General features: G+C 42.4%; 1 protein-coding gene across 2 annotated transcripts in view; it reads left to right on the forward strand.

The window, feature by feature from the left end:
* Positions 1–2,212, forward strand: part of MAPRE1 (microtubule associated protein RP/EB family member 1) — a 29,302-nt gene extending 27,090 nt beyond the window's left edge. For both annotated transcript variants that reach the window (XM_059705883.1, XM_059705884.1), the window contains exon 7: positions 472–2,212. In XM_059705883.1, the coding sequence (XP_059561866.1) occupies positions 472–528 (57 nt within the window). In that variant the 3' untranslated portion in view covers positions 529–2,212. The remainder of the gene's footprint in view (positions 1–471) is intronic.
* Positions 2,213–14,376: the final 12,164 nt, after the last annotated feature.

The following is a 14,376-nucleotide window of genomic DNA, read 5'->3' on the forward strand; positions in this document are numbered from 1 at the left end:
GAATCACGGGTCAGCTGCCTCCTGCACACCCCAATCGGCTGCCTCCTGCACACTCCCTACCGGGGATCAATCCCATAACCAGGCATGTGCCCTGACCAGGAATCAACCATGACCTGGGTTGACAACCACGGAGCCATACCAGCCGGGCTAACTTTTTTTTTTTTAAAGAATCTTATTGAAGTAGAATTGACATAACGAACTGCACATATTTAAGTACAACTTGATGATGTGAAATCATCACTATAATCAGGCCAATGTATACACGTCCATTACCATTTGATTGTGCTCAGTGTATTTTGTGAGATGTGATTCATCTGCCTAAGGAATAAAATAGGGGTACCCTGGCCTTATGCCATTAAATACCAAGAGTGTGGTAGAGGCAGGACTCTAAATTTGAGGAAAGTGAACCCACATTAGAAGCTGATCATTCACTGTTGAGTAATAGCTTTCCATCTCATTTTCCTATTTTAGGAAGGCTTTGTGATACCTGATGAAGGGGGCCCACAGGAGGAACAAGAAGAGTATTAACAGCTTGGACCAGCAGAGCAACATCCGAATTCTTCACTCCAAATCATGTGCTTAACTGTAAAATACTCCCTTTTATTATTTTTAGAGGACTCACTGGTTTCTTCCCATAAGCAAAAAGTACCTCTTCTTAAAGTGCACTTTGCAGAAGTTTCATTCTTTTTTCAATAAGTTTGAGTTAGGAGCTTTTACCTTGTAGCAGAGCAGTATTAACATCTAGTTGGATCACTTAGGGAACAAAGAGGCTGACCATGGGCTCACCGTATGGATGCTGGTAACACTGATTGCTGGGGAAGGTGTTTTTATGTGATACGCTGAGGTGGATACCTCAGTAGTGAAATGTAAAGACTGATTTTAATTTTAAGCTAATGTGAAATCTTGGCAGAGAACGTTTTAATAAATGAATGCCTTAAGAGTATTTAAATTACGTTTGCATATTTCAAAATATAAAATGTAACCTGATAGGAGAGCTTGTGTGTTGCCCTTGTGTCTGGGAAGGAAGGGCCAGAACCTTCAGAACTTGCTGTTCACAGGCCTTGCAGAGCTGCCTGAATCTTCATAGGCCTGACCTTGGCCCAGAAGGAAAATTTAAAAAGTTGCTCTCTGAAGCCATTCGGTGTCCTTGACCAACTGCATCTCTGCAAGAGGCATTGTTGGCTGAATGAATAGAGGGTATGTGTCAGCCCTGAGATATTTGAGTTGAATAACTGGAGATTCATTGAGCATTTCTCTGATGATTTTTCCAGTTACCCCTGAAATTTCTGTGTATTGTGTCTTTGGGAAATGAGGTGTGTTCAGTTTTAAAATCTAACAACTACTTTTGGGGACTTGCCCACATCTCTGGGATTTGAATGGGGGTTTGTGTCCCATTTTGCTGTCTTTTAAGTTTACATTTAACATGTTTTTCTGCATCCCTTGCCCACTGGGGACTCCTCTTTGGCTCCTTAAAGTTTACTGCTTAGAGTGAAAGTTCAGCAGGCAGGTGATCATGCTGCAAGTTCTTGTTGGCCTTCTGACAAAGGGAGTGACCAGTGAAGGCCATCGCTACCCTGAGATCTGCAAGGCTGGGTGTTTTGGTACCTGCTGTCCACAGCCCTCCTCTGTTATCAGAATACTTTGCCAGTGCACTAATCTCTTTGGAGATAAAATTCGTTAGCGTGTTACTAAATGTTAATTTTCTTTTGCAGAAAATACAGTACCATGTCTGAATTAATTATTAATATTTAAACTATTTCATTCCTTAACACCCCTCATTTGCTTTGCCTACCTTCTATTCAGTTCCTTTGTTTGGCAGAATTCTGCAAAATGTGTGTCACCCACTACTGAGCTTGTTCAGCCCCTGATGTAATTGTATTGATTTGTTGATGGTGGTAGTTTGTCCTAAAATGTGTGTAGAAAGCAGGTATTTTATAATAAATTGTTGTGTAGTGCATGCTCTGTGTGAAATTCAGAGAGAAACCCAGATTCAGTGATTAACAATGCCAAAAATGCAAGTAACTAGCCATTGTTCAAATAACAGTGGTGCTATTTCTCTTTTGTGGCCTTTAGACTTTTGTTGCCCTAAAATTCCATTTTATTGGGAACCCATTTTCCACCTGGTCTTTCTTGACAGGGTTTTTTTTTTTTTTTTTTTTTTTTTTTTCTACTTTTAAGCAGTTTCTAAATAAAATTCTGTATTTCAAGAGTGTCATGTCTTCTGAAATTTGTCTTGCCCTGGTATGTTCTTTTAGGTTCAAATGATAAGGTACTGATACTTCTTTCTTAAATTAGTATTGATCTTTTAAAAATCTTTTACTGTTTTTCAAATGTGCTTATTTCTCAACCTATTCCTTTCTTCCCCTCTATTCTTCACATTACATTTCTCAGCCTCCAGCTGTTGTAAATTCTCATAATACTATGAGAGGTCTTCCAGAAGTCCAAGGATTGGCCAAGCTCCTGTGAAAATAGCCTTTTTAGGCTATTTCTTCCTGAGATGTACAGCAGGACCGTGGGGAAATACTTCCCCTCCCCCTTTTTCTTGAAAGTATGTTTCAGAGGCCGGGAGCACAATCTTAATCTATAAAATAAACATGAAAATTTTCACCATTTTTTCCTCCTCTTTAAAATTCTCTCCTGTAAGAAATGAGTTCAAAAGGAGACTTGCTCCCATTTTCAATATGAAATAACAACTTAAATGGGTAGAGGGCAGTTTTTTTGTATGATCTTTAGAGTACCTGCCACAATTTGGATGCTTTGTAAACCCAACTTGATGATTCTGACTAGGGTTACACCCACATTACTTCCTCTAGAAGTGAATGGTGTTATGTATGCATCTTCAGAAGGAATTTGACACCATATGTGTTGGTAATGTAAAAGAAGATACCTCCAGGAGTGCATGGAGTTGGTGAAGATACTGTTGGGTAATGTCAACTGAGAAGTTAGCTTGGAAAGAGTGAAGCTGAAACTGTACCTTTGACCTAAGTCCGTTGACCTGGCTCTTTAGGCTGAGGCACATAAATTCTTTTAATGTGACTGACTCAGGTTAGGTCACTGGTACAGTAAATTTGAATAAGCTGCTTGGTTTGCTTGGCAAGTTCTGTGGTAATGGAGGATAAGTAAACAGATGGGTTTTCTGGCTTGGATTTAGGATTCACTCATGCTGGTGGTCCTCAAACTGATGGTCTTCAGGACCACCTGGGGAACTTGATTGACAACATATTTCTACAGTCCATCCCCAGAAATTTCAAGTCAGGAGATTGAAAATCTGCCTTTTACTATGTACCTCAGGTGACCTGGGCTTGATGTAGTCCTCAGACCTGTACTTTGCCCTTACACATATACCTGCAAGTTAAAGTCTAATTCTGGCAGGGGTGGGTAGGCAAGGGGATTAGTCCTTCTAGGTTGCTCCTAGCTTTGTGACTTTTGAGCTAATTGACCTCTCTTCTTGTTCTGACCTGCAAAGCAGGGATGATGCTGCTGAAGTGCTTCCCTCACGGGGTGCTTGTTGGGATCAGAATGAGCTGACAGCAGCTATGACGTTAGATGGCCCTGCATGGGTTCTTCAGATCCAATCTGAAATTCTGTTTCTAGATCAGAAAAGCTTAGGGCAGGGTTTTGTGTCCTGAAAAATCAGGATTCCTTAAGATAGGCTTTGAGTATTTGTAAAATAAGTAATAGGATCTTTCGATGTTTCTTTTTCAGCTTGGTGGTATTGATGAGCCTCACTCCTTTCACTTTCAGACTATGATTTTCACCGTTTTTTCCAAGTGAGATCAGGGTCTAAACACACTCAGCCATTTTCTTTTAAATGAAGATTCATGGATTTAAAAAATTGTATTTTCTTTAAGAATATAATACTGTGTTTGAAAGGAAGCATCTTTTGCTACAACCAAAGAGAAGAGAGAAGTTTTTCTTTAGGATTGTTTTTAAGATTTGGAATGAGGAACTCCTTTTGTGATGTCCACCATAGTTTACTATAGTCCACAAATAAAACCTAGGAATTAAGCCTGGTCAGCTTTATCAGATTAACTTGTGAGTATGTGGGTGACCTAAATCTGACTGCTGTTAACAGAGAGTGGGAGTAATTGCTTTGAAGCAAGCTGAACCTGAGCCTGTGGTCAGTGTTTGTGAATGACCAGTCATTTTGCCGGTCTGACACTGTTGCTATTGATTTCAAGTGACTAGGCCATACTTTTTTTTTTTAACATTTTAATTTTTTTAGAATATATTTTTATTGATTTCAGAGGGGAAGGAAGAGAGAGAGATAGAAACATCAATGATGAAAAAGAATCATTATTGGCTGCCTCCTGCATGCCCCCGACTGGGGATTGAGCCTGCAACCCAGGCATGTGCCCTTGACTGGAATTGAACCGGGTTCCCTTCAGTCTGCAGGCTGATACTCTATCCACTGAGCCACACTGGCTAGGGCAATATGTCATACTTTTGAATTCATACTTTCCATTTATAAAAATTTAAAACCAAAAAAAAAAAATTAAAACCAGATGAGTTCATATTTATTTCTGATGCTTGGTATTTTTTCTTATAGTTTTCACCTGTGAGGATATACCTGAGAATGCAGAGTCCTTGCCTGAAAGAAAACCCAGGGTGGGTTTCCGTACTTTGACATTGAACTTAACTATAGATAGAACCATTAACCCGAAGACTTAAGCCAGATTGTTGCACAGTTCTAACTTGTGAAGGTCTGTTTCCCTTTTGGCTTAATCTGAATTGGGAAGTAATGTTACCTTAGTTCTTGGAGCATAGAAACTTTTTGTTGAGGTTGTAGTCAGATAGCTTCATTATTTTGGTTATCTAGGTAAGCAGGTCCAGCATAGAGTCGGATTTCTAGGCCCCTCAATTCAGGATCTTAAATCATACATATATATATGTTAAAATTTAAATAATCTGTATTTTCTTTTTATTTAAGGCTCTGAGGTTCTGAAATGTAAGATGAAAATAACCTTCACAGCCCTAGCTAGTTTGGCTCAATGGATAGAGTGTTGGCATGCGGACTGAAGGGATCCTGGTTCAATTCCGGTCAAGGGCATATGCAGGCTCGATCCCCATTATGGGGCATGCAGGAGGCAGCTGATCGATGATTCTCTCTCATCACTGATGTTTCTCTCCCTCTCTCTTCCTCTCTGAAATCAATGAAAATATATTTTTTAAAAAGAAAGCCTTCACAGACATTTTTGCAGATGAGGAGAGGCAAATCTTTGACCTGTGACCATTTGAAAGCAAACCAGGTTAGCCACCAAAGTCTAGAGAACTTCGTATCAGGAGAGATTTATTTTTTTAAAAATATATTTTATTGATTTTTTTTTTTTACAGAGAGGAAGGGAGAGGGATAGAGTTAGAAACATCGATCAGCTGCCTCCTGCACACCACCTACTGGGGATGTGCCCGAAACCAAGGTACATGCCCTTGACCGGAATCGAACCTGGGGCCTTTCAGTCCCCAAGCCGACTCTCTATCCACTGAGCCAAACCAGTTAGGGCTCAAGAGAGATTTAAAATTGCAAAGTGATCTGTCAGCAGTTTGGAATTCTATGTCTTACCTCAAAAAAAAAAAAAAATCCCTTAACTCTTTCCTGGTTTACTTGGAGTGGTTTTCACAGTCTGCAGGAATTACTACTAGGGGGGATAGGATGGACATGGGTATGAGGAAGAGGAGGAGGAGTAATTTGTTCTATTTACTGATGTCTTTAACTTTCAGTTTTGGTGGTAGAATGAGATTTGGGAAGCTGGTAGGTGAGATTCAGTCCATCAGGGAAAGTCTTAACAAAGCCGGCTTTATGGCTTTTACTAGTTTCCTCTGGGAACAGAGTTGAGTTTCTAAGATTCAGTCTTAAGGAATGATTCACTTGTAGTGTAGACAAGTCAAGTCCAAGGTTAAATAAGCATACAAGTGGGTAGACAGAATATATAACGGGAGCGTGTGGCTAGAGCCCTTTTCTGAACTTCACCAAAATGAATGAGGGAGACGTTTATGGTCAGGACGCCCAGGACCTGGAGTTGAGACAGTGTCCTCTTCCAGGTCTTGTATCCCTGGTCTGCAGAACACGGCTTTTCATTGGCTTAGAGAGCGAGAAGGGCTCCTCTTTCATCCCTTCTGAGCCAGAAAAAGTTACTTAGGTCTATAGAAGCCAATAGGTACTGGACCAGGAAAGAGTTGGGAGTGCCCAGTTTTGGCAACTGTTGCCCCTGGAGGCCAATTTCATCAGTTGAGGAACAATTAGGTTCAAAGGCCAGTGTTTCTCAGCATCAGCTAAATACATTTTACATGAGATATTTGAAAAAATTCTCATTGACAATGAAATTGTAAAATATATAGCTTTTGTGTTTTAATAAAAGTTTTGACTCTAAAAGAAGAGGCTTTGACAGGAGAAGTAACAAGTGGTTCATCAAATGTTTGGCTTTCCTTCTGCCTGCCGCAGCAAACTGCAGGGAGAGCTTTGCCAATACATCCATCTCTAATCGCCGTTTAGTGCAAGAATCTAGGTGTATTGTACCCAGGTCTGTCATGGTTCATCCTAGTTTCAGCTTGAGTGACCTTCACATTTCTTTCCTCTCTTGCTTGCTTCACAGTTGTTTTATCATGTTGCTATTTATATTTCTCCTAAAGGGGCCCGTTTATATATTTTAAGTAGTACTAGTGATTTTAAGCATACCTCAAGGTCGTCTGAATTTTAGTATTCTAAAGGTTTCTAACCTGATATTGCCATTTGGGGGGGAGGGTATTTTATATGTTTTTCTACAAAAATAGTGTGAGAATTAACCATGTGTAATTATATATGACTGTTGTTTTTACTTTGATATTTTAAATGCTGCTTGGAAAAGTGGGGTAAACTGTGTGTTTTACTACAGGTAGTTATAGGCTGTCCCGAACTGTCCCTGTGTGTGCACCTCCCTGCCTATTAATTTTTTAATTTTTAATGGATGAGAAACGAAATAATAATTCAGTGTCGAATGACATAATTATTTTAAAAAGTTCCCAACAATTTTTAACTCTCTGCCCCCCCCCCCCATCTTTAAGAAGTACTTTTTCTTTCTTTTTTGGGGGGAGGAAATAGGTAAGTAGCCACATTGAGAATCTGCCTTTTTTCTTGAATTACAGCATTTTGAAGTTGATATTGTTTGTGTTTGAAAAGGAAAAAGCCTCTGTTCTTGGCTAACATGTTTGCCTGAGATCGAAGTCTGAACAGGAGAGCATCTCCTACCCATTTCTAGAACAGTTTTACCTGCCTTTGGCCTTAAGTCATCTGCCCCTACAAATTCTTATAAACTATTCAGCAAACCAAGTTGTATATTACAAATTTTGAAAAATTATATAAAAGTTGAGGATATAAGTTTGTTTTTTTAAACTTTATTGAGGAATAATGAACATATAATTGTATATTAGGATACAGGTATTAATGTTTTAAAACCCACAGTGGTAAAGTTGGAGAGGACATTGGCATTGCTGCCGAGTGGAGTGGAGGTGCCTTCCCTGGAGCAGGTAACTGTCTGCCTCCCTGTAGGCCTGGCACCACACGCTAGGGATGGAAGGAGAATGATTGGTTTGCTGGATAATTGCTTTGTAAGAAACTGTAGGGGCAGATGACTTAAGGCGGGTACAGCTGTCCCTCTGGCAGCATCCCATCTCCACTCTTAAGGATCAGAATCTCCTTGGGATTGGCAGTTGATGCTTGAACTAGTCTCAAGTGGGACTTGGAACTTTTTTTTCAGAATTAACGTTTGTGCAGAGGTTTATCTGGGAGATTTTTTTTCTTCCAAATGCCCTCCCCTCCAATTTTTTTTTAATTTACATTCTTTTTAGGTGGGGGTGTCCTGAACTTTTCCTTACCTAAAAGAATGCATCTTAATATTTCTCCCTTTTTTCTCATGTTTCTTGCCAGGGAAGGAAAAGTATATTTATTATGACAGAATTTAGCATGTTTAGCCTGTATAAAAATATTGACAAATGCAGGAACTTCTGTAAGTAGAAATGATAACGTTGTATTGGAGATGAAAGCACTGAGCCAAAAAACACACCACACTGGTGACAGTCAAATGTAGGACCTGTGAGCCTTGTTTTTTAAAAAATAAACATTCCTAGCTTATTAAGACCTCATTTAGTAAAACTGGTTTAAAAGACCTGTATCTTTTATGACATTTCATTGAACCACTCTACTTTTAATGTTCTACAATGTGACAAAATCTTAATTGATGAAATGGGAGCAGAAATTTTTTCTATCTGTTGGTGTTCTCCTTTGTGGTATCGGTCTGGGGAATGTCTTGTGTGGTGGTCAGTTACATGTCAGTAACATGTAGGTCACTATGAAATGCGATTTAGCTGGATATCTTTAAGTCCAGACTCCATGTCCCGGATGAAATTCCCCAAGAGATTTACCATTGGCCAACCTATCCTGCTATATTGTGCCATGGGCCGAGTGAATAATGCTGCACCAAGTCCAGGCCTGCTCTGAAGCCTGCATTTGTAGGACCCCCATCTCACATACAGTGCCCTTGTAGCCTTCTTTTCAAAGAATTGGCACTCACACAGAGGACATGTTAAGAGAGCTGCTGTGCCCTTTCCTGTACGAACTGTGGGGGCCAGTTGGCCTCTGGTTTTGGTGAACCTGCTTTATCACAGGGCTCCCTGGCATTTCCGCATTTTCCATGAGAGGTGGGCGTTCTGTGCTGTGTTGGTCCTGTGGGACGTTTTGTACTCATACTTGTCCTGGCGATGTGTGCTGTAGCTCCTGTCACTGTCTGCTGTAAGTTCAGTTTCATCAATAAAAAGAATGTCTCAAATTGGACGAAAATGGCTGCGTTGTTATGGTTTGTGGGATGGATTCTGTTGTTCCGTTTTGTGTTCTGCACGTGGAATTCTGTCTCCTTTCCTGGTTCTCAGTGTGGCCAGCTGAGTCTGCAGTTAGGTGGAAGCCTCCGGAGTTCCACGGCAACGTCAGAGAGGAGCTACTTTGGATACAGGGACAGCTGCCAAGATGTCTTCCTTGAGATGGAAGGGGAAAGCCACTAAACTTCTGTTAGATGTGTCTTTTGACATTGCCTGGGGAGATCATATTGGGTGAGTGAGGGTTTGGGGGATAAAGTAATTTCTAAAAGATGGGACACCTGAGCCCTAACATACGTTTGCCTGAGATCAAAGGCTGCACAGGAGAGCATCTCTTTACCTGTCTTTGGCCTTAAGTCACCTGCCTCTACAGATTCTTAAAAACCAGTGATTCAGCAACCCAGTTATTCTCCTTCCATCCCTAATGTGTGGTGTTAGTGGCTGTTCAAGCGCCACTCCTGTGTCCAGGTTTGTACAGTTCCTGGCTCCTGCCCCAGAGCTGGTAAACTTTAGGAAATAGGTTTAGGCCCATGTGTGTGGCTTTCCTGATCTTACTCGTTTTCTATTCTAAATAGAAATTTAATTCTATATCTGAAGTTTCCTTCTTCCCAGTATCAGAGGACTACTTCTCTCTGGTTCTTGTTCTTTTCCTTATTACCTTTTGGGTATCTCTGTTGCCCTCCACCAATATGTTTTTCATTGGTTGCCTCAGTCCACGAACATAGAGTTCCCTTTCTTCTGATTAAACACATTTTAAAAAAAAATTTTCAGTTTTGAAATAATCAGCATTTTCTAAATAGTGTAAGAATGGTGTAAAGAACTCTTGGCCCATAGTGGCTAATTGTGAACATTTTGCCATGTTTGCTTTGTCATTATATATGTTTGTTGAACCATTTGGGAATAAATTAAACACTGCCCCTTTGCCCTGAAATGCTCAAGTGTATTATTTCCTAACAGCAGGGACGTTCCCTTATGACCACAGCACATCAGTCAAAAGCAGGGCATGTTAATTCAGTAATATCTGAGAATGTGGAGCTCGCTTCCAGCTGTCACCAATGGTCCTAATGGCCCTTAGAGGTTTATTTTATTGTTGAAACTATTACATATGTCCCCTTTTTATCCCCATTGACCCCTCTAGCCTTTAGAGTCCCCCCCTTCCATCCCCTCCCTCAGTCTGGGATCCATTTCGGGTCATTGCCTTTAGTTGTTGGCTCTCTTTAGTCACCTTTAATCTGGAATAGTTCCTTAGCCTTTCTTTGTTTTTCATGACACTGACATTTTTAGAGTAAAACCCAGTTATTTTGTAGAATGGCCTGCAGTTTCAGTTTGTCTCATTTCTCCAGACTTGATTCAGGCTAGGTGTGTTTGTCGGTAATACCAGCTGTCAGTGACGGGCCCTGAGTGCGGCACACCAGGAGGCATGCCGTGGCCCTCTGCTCTCCCGATGGTGATGTAACTTGAATTGTCAAGACTTTAAAGCAAAACAAAACGTGCTTATTTTCTTCAAACGTACCCATGCTTTCCTGTTTTATATAAATGTGATGATACATGTGCCTTTCGTTAGTGCAGACTTTTTTGTATTCCTTTATTCTTTGCCCACCTTTTGCCACAGCCCCCAACTCCCTATAACCCATGTCAACACCTCCTAGAGTGTGTCCTTTCATGCTTTTCTCTCTACTCATGACTTTGAACATACTGACGGAACAGCCCCACTCCTAGACCCAGACAAGAAGGCTGTGGGTTGCCACATCCCTCTCCACCTGTGAAAGAGCCCATGGGGCCAAGAGGATATGGCCATCCAGAGGCTCCCCTCCCCCACTGCTCTGTGTACTGGTATTTTCTACCCAAATGTCTTTGAACCTGACTCCAGGGTCTGCGGGTGCCTGCTTCCTAGTGCATCGGTTTTGAGGCAGCTCCTCCTTGTGAGTGCTTGGGTGAGGACCTGAGCGCAGGTGTACTGATTTTTCAGACATCCCTCTTCTGAGAGCCATTCACTTTATTTTTTGCACTGTGAACATGCTGTAGCAATCACTCTTGTGCAATGGTCTTTCACAGGTTAGTAATTTAAATCGCCACCCACCATTGAAATAAATTTTAAAGATTGCTGTGGACCTTTTCTGAATTAAAAAGAGATTTAGAAGTCCTTCGTAATCTCACCTGCCAGAAATAATTGCCATTACACATGGAGCATAATTTCCCGGGCGGGGTCTCTGTGCTTGTGCTAGCACACATATGGTTAACAGCAGTGGGTGCAGAAATCCATTTCTGCAGCCTTTTTTTTTACTAGGGACCTTTAATGGCCATGTTCAGTGGCCTTTTTGTTTTCTTATCTTGGCCCACTTTGAAGCATCCCATCCTCCTCGCTGACTCATCCTGTCTTGTCTGTGTTTCTCCTTTTTCTGTCTCCTAAATGTAGCCACTCCTCAAGTGTTATTTCCAGGTATTTGTTTTTTTTATTTCTAATTGGACAGTTCAGCATAACATGCATCAGGCTACTTTCCCTCTTTGCTCCCTTTTCTAGAAATGTTTCTGGCGTTTCCCTCAGTTACCCTGAGATTTGGCTTCCAAATCTCCTTTCCTTTGGCTCATCTCTCTCCTTTGGTCCTTACATCTGAGCTGCTGCCAAGACACTGTTAGGTTAGGGCTCTGCTGGCCAGTGTCTGTCTGTCTGTCTTTCTCTCATGTTCATAATTGCCCTTCATCCTATTCAGCCTCCCTGCCAAGGTAATTTAAAATGCTACATTCTACTTCCATTTTTCTCTTCTCTCCCACTCTTCCTCCCCTCTTCTTCCCTCCCCCAGGAGCCCTTTGCCAAGCTGGCTCATTTGCTCTACTGAGCGTGTGTGGGGATTGAGTCCTTCCTGGCCATTCTCCTGCCATCCTAGAGTACCCTCTCCGTTCCTGCTGGTGGGACTTGCTAAAGAGGTGAACTCACCGGCTCCCATCTTCCATGGAGGTGCCACGGATCCAGTGGAAACATGTCATTTATGTTCTCAGAGCAGAGCTGCAGGGAACAGACCTCTACGCATTCTGCCCGGACCCTTTGCTACTGTGAGGAGGGTTCTGTAACTTCTCCCAAAGAAGTCCTGTCTCTGAGGGCATCAGAGGGCAGTGTTGGGGGAGGTGTAGGAGGTGGACAGTTGGGCCCTCCTGCTTCCCCTCTGGTGCATGTCTTTGACCCTTTGGACACAGGCCTGTCCCTGGGCCTTACTTTCCTAATCAATTGTAGTTGGGTCACCTCATGGCCTCCTAAATCTGTAAAAGGGTAGACCCCTTTAGGAAGCCCCTGGCTGTAAGCCAGGAGTATAGTAACTTGAGAAGCCCCAGGGCTTCAGAAGGACAACTTTCCATCAGAGAAAGGGAACTCAGGGGTAAGCTTGGAAAAGTTTCCTGCTGGAGAGGCCCCTATGGCAGCGGTTCTCAACCTGTGCGTTGCGACCCCTTTGGGGGTTGAATGATCCTTTCACAGGGGTCGCCTAAGACCATTGGAAAACTCATATATAATTACATATTGTTTTTGTGATTAATCACTCTGCTTTAATTATGTTCAATTTGTAACAATGAAATTGGGGGTCACCACAACGTGAGGAACTGTATTAAAGGGTCGCGGCATTAGGAAGGTTGAGAACCACTGCCCTTTGGGAAAAGGGATGCTCATCAAATGCGTGCTGGGGTGTCCATGGGGCCACCACCCCTGCCTTAACCCTGACTTCTTTTCCCCCTTCCTGTGACCCAGCTAGGTCAGCTTCCCACGGGGTCCTTACAAAGACTGGACTTAAGGTGACTATGATTCCCTATTCTAGGTTAACATCAGAATCTTTCGAGAACTTAGAGAGTCCTCAACTGGAAGAGGTAAGAAAACCGGAGTTGGTGACGGGAGGGGGTATTCCAGCACCACCCAGACATCACTCATAGGCATAGAATACAAGTCTGTATCGGTTATCAGTCTCTCGCCAGGGGTTGCAAACTCAGATATTTACAAAGCCAGACAGGAAACTGAAGTGTGTGCTAAGGCAGGCTGGTTCTTCCTTTTTAAAGCACTGCATGGGCCAAATGCAGCAAATCTGAGGCTACCCAAAGGCAGCCTCTCCATGGACTAGACTTAATTTTCTTCAGCCCAATTGTGATAATGGTGCGATGGGCTGTACAAATTACTATCAAGCCAGATAAGTATTTAGTATCTATTATGAACTTGGAGCTGGGGAATTATAGAGATAATTAGTGTAAATTAAATTAAGGTTAAATTAAGATAAATATGCCCTTGCTCACTATGAGAGGAGTAATAACAGGAGCCATCATTTATTGTGTGACTGCAGTATGCTGGGCCTTTGCATGTGTTCAGATGTTGTTTAAATTTTACCACAACCCTGCAAAGTGGATATTGTGGATCTCTTTTTGCCTATGAAGACACTTGTGGCTCATAGAAGCGATGTAATATGCCCAAGATAATTTGCTGTGAAGTAGGGAGCCAAGCAGAATTCTAGCCCATGCTGTCTACACGTTTGGACACATGCACTAGAATAACACATGCATGGCAGATATGAACAAAGAGTTTAGGAGTACAGAGGTGGCAGTGGTGACTCCTTGGAGGAGGTGCCATTTGAGCCGGACTGTGAAGAACGGGTAGGAGTTCACCTCTGGGCGAGATGGTCAGTAATACATAGAGGGAACAGTGCACGTAAAAGTGGTGTGCTTGCTGTGTGGGGATGTGGGCGAGCCCTTGCTGTGCCTGGACCACGGTGTGTGCATTGAAACTAGACAGATAGGTCAGGGCTGCATCGCAAAGGGTTTTGAATGCCACACGCAGTAGTTGGAGGTGGTGGGAGCAGCCTGGAAGATGTTAGAGCCGATCAGATTTGCCTTCCAGAAAGATGATAGGTGCCGCCAGTGTTGGGAGGTGGATTGATAGGGAAAGCCAAATTCTGGTCCCAGTGAGTGGAAGCCACTGTACTTGTTCCAGCAAAAGGCCAGGGTTCAGGTTGGGGCAGGGATATCATGAGAGGAGGATTTAGATGTAGGAGATGGATCGCAGTAAGAACTAATAGGAGGGGCAGTAAGAATGCGTAGGAGGAAGAGGGAAGAGCCAAAGATGGTGCTCAGGTTTCTAATCTGCGGGCCTGCATGGCTGGTGAGAGATTAACTAGTTTATCTGCCTGGCCCCGTGAAGGCAGGTCTCCACACTCTTCACTTGAGTGTCCACACTCAACAAATGTGTGTAGATACTGAGGGAATGGATGAAAGTTTACAGGAGATGAGCATTTTGCTTGGTTGGTGGGGTTGGGGTTGGGAGAGTGAATAGTCCAACCTCCACTAAAGTTTTCTTGACCGAAAAAGCCCAAAGCAGCACGTCTCAGTGAGCAGCTCTTAGTGGTTATATGTCATAGTCCACACCTGCAGTCTTTAGGGGGAAGCCGACTTTGAGAATCTGAGCCTTTACTAACCTGAAGCATTGTGCCACGTATCAGAGTAGGAGCTAAAGAGAGTCAGCATTGTTGATTGTTGAGAGATGGAGGGGTGGGAAAGGCTTTTAGGGGG

The sequence above is a fragment of the Myotis daubentonii genome, chromosome 8, assembly GCF_963259705.1.
Source record: "Myotis daubentonii chromosome 8, mMyoDau2.1, whole genome shotgun sequence".
Classification (NCBI taxonomy): domain Eukaryota; kingdom Metazoa; phylum Chordata; class Mammalia; order Chiroptera; family Vespertilionidae; genus Myotis; species Myotis daubentonii.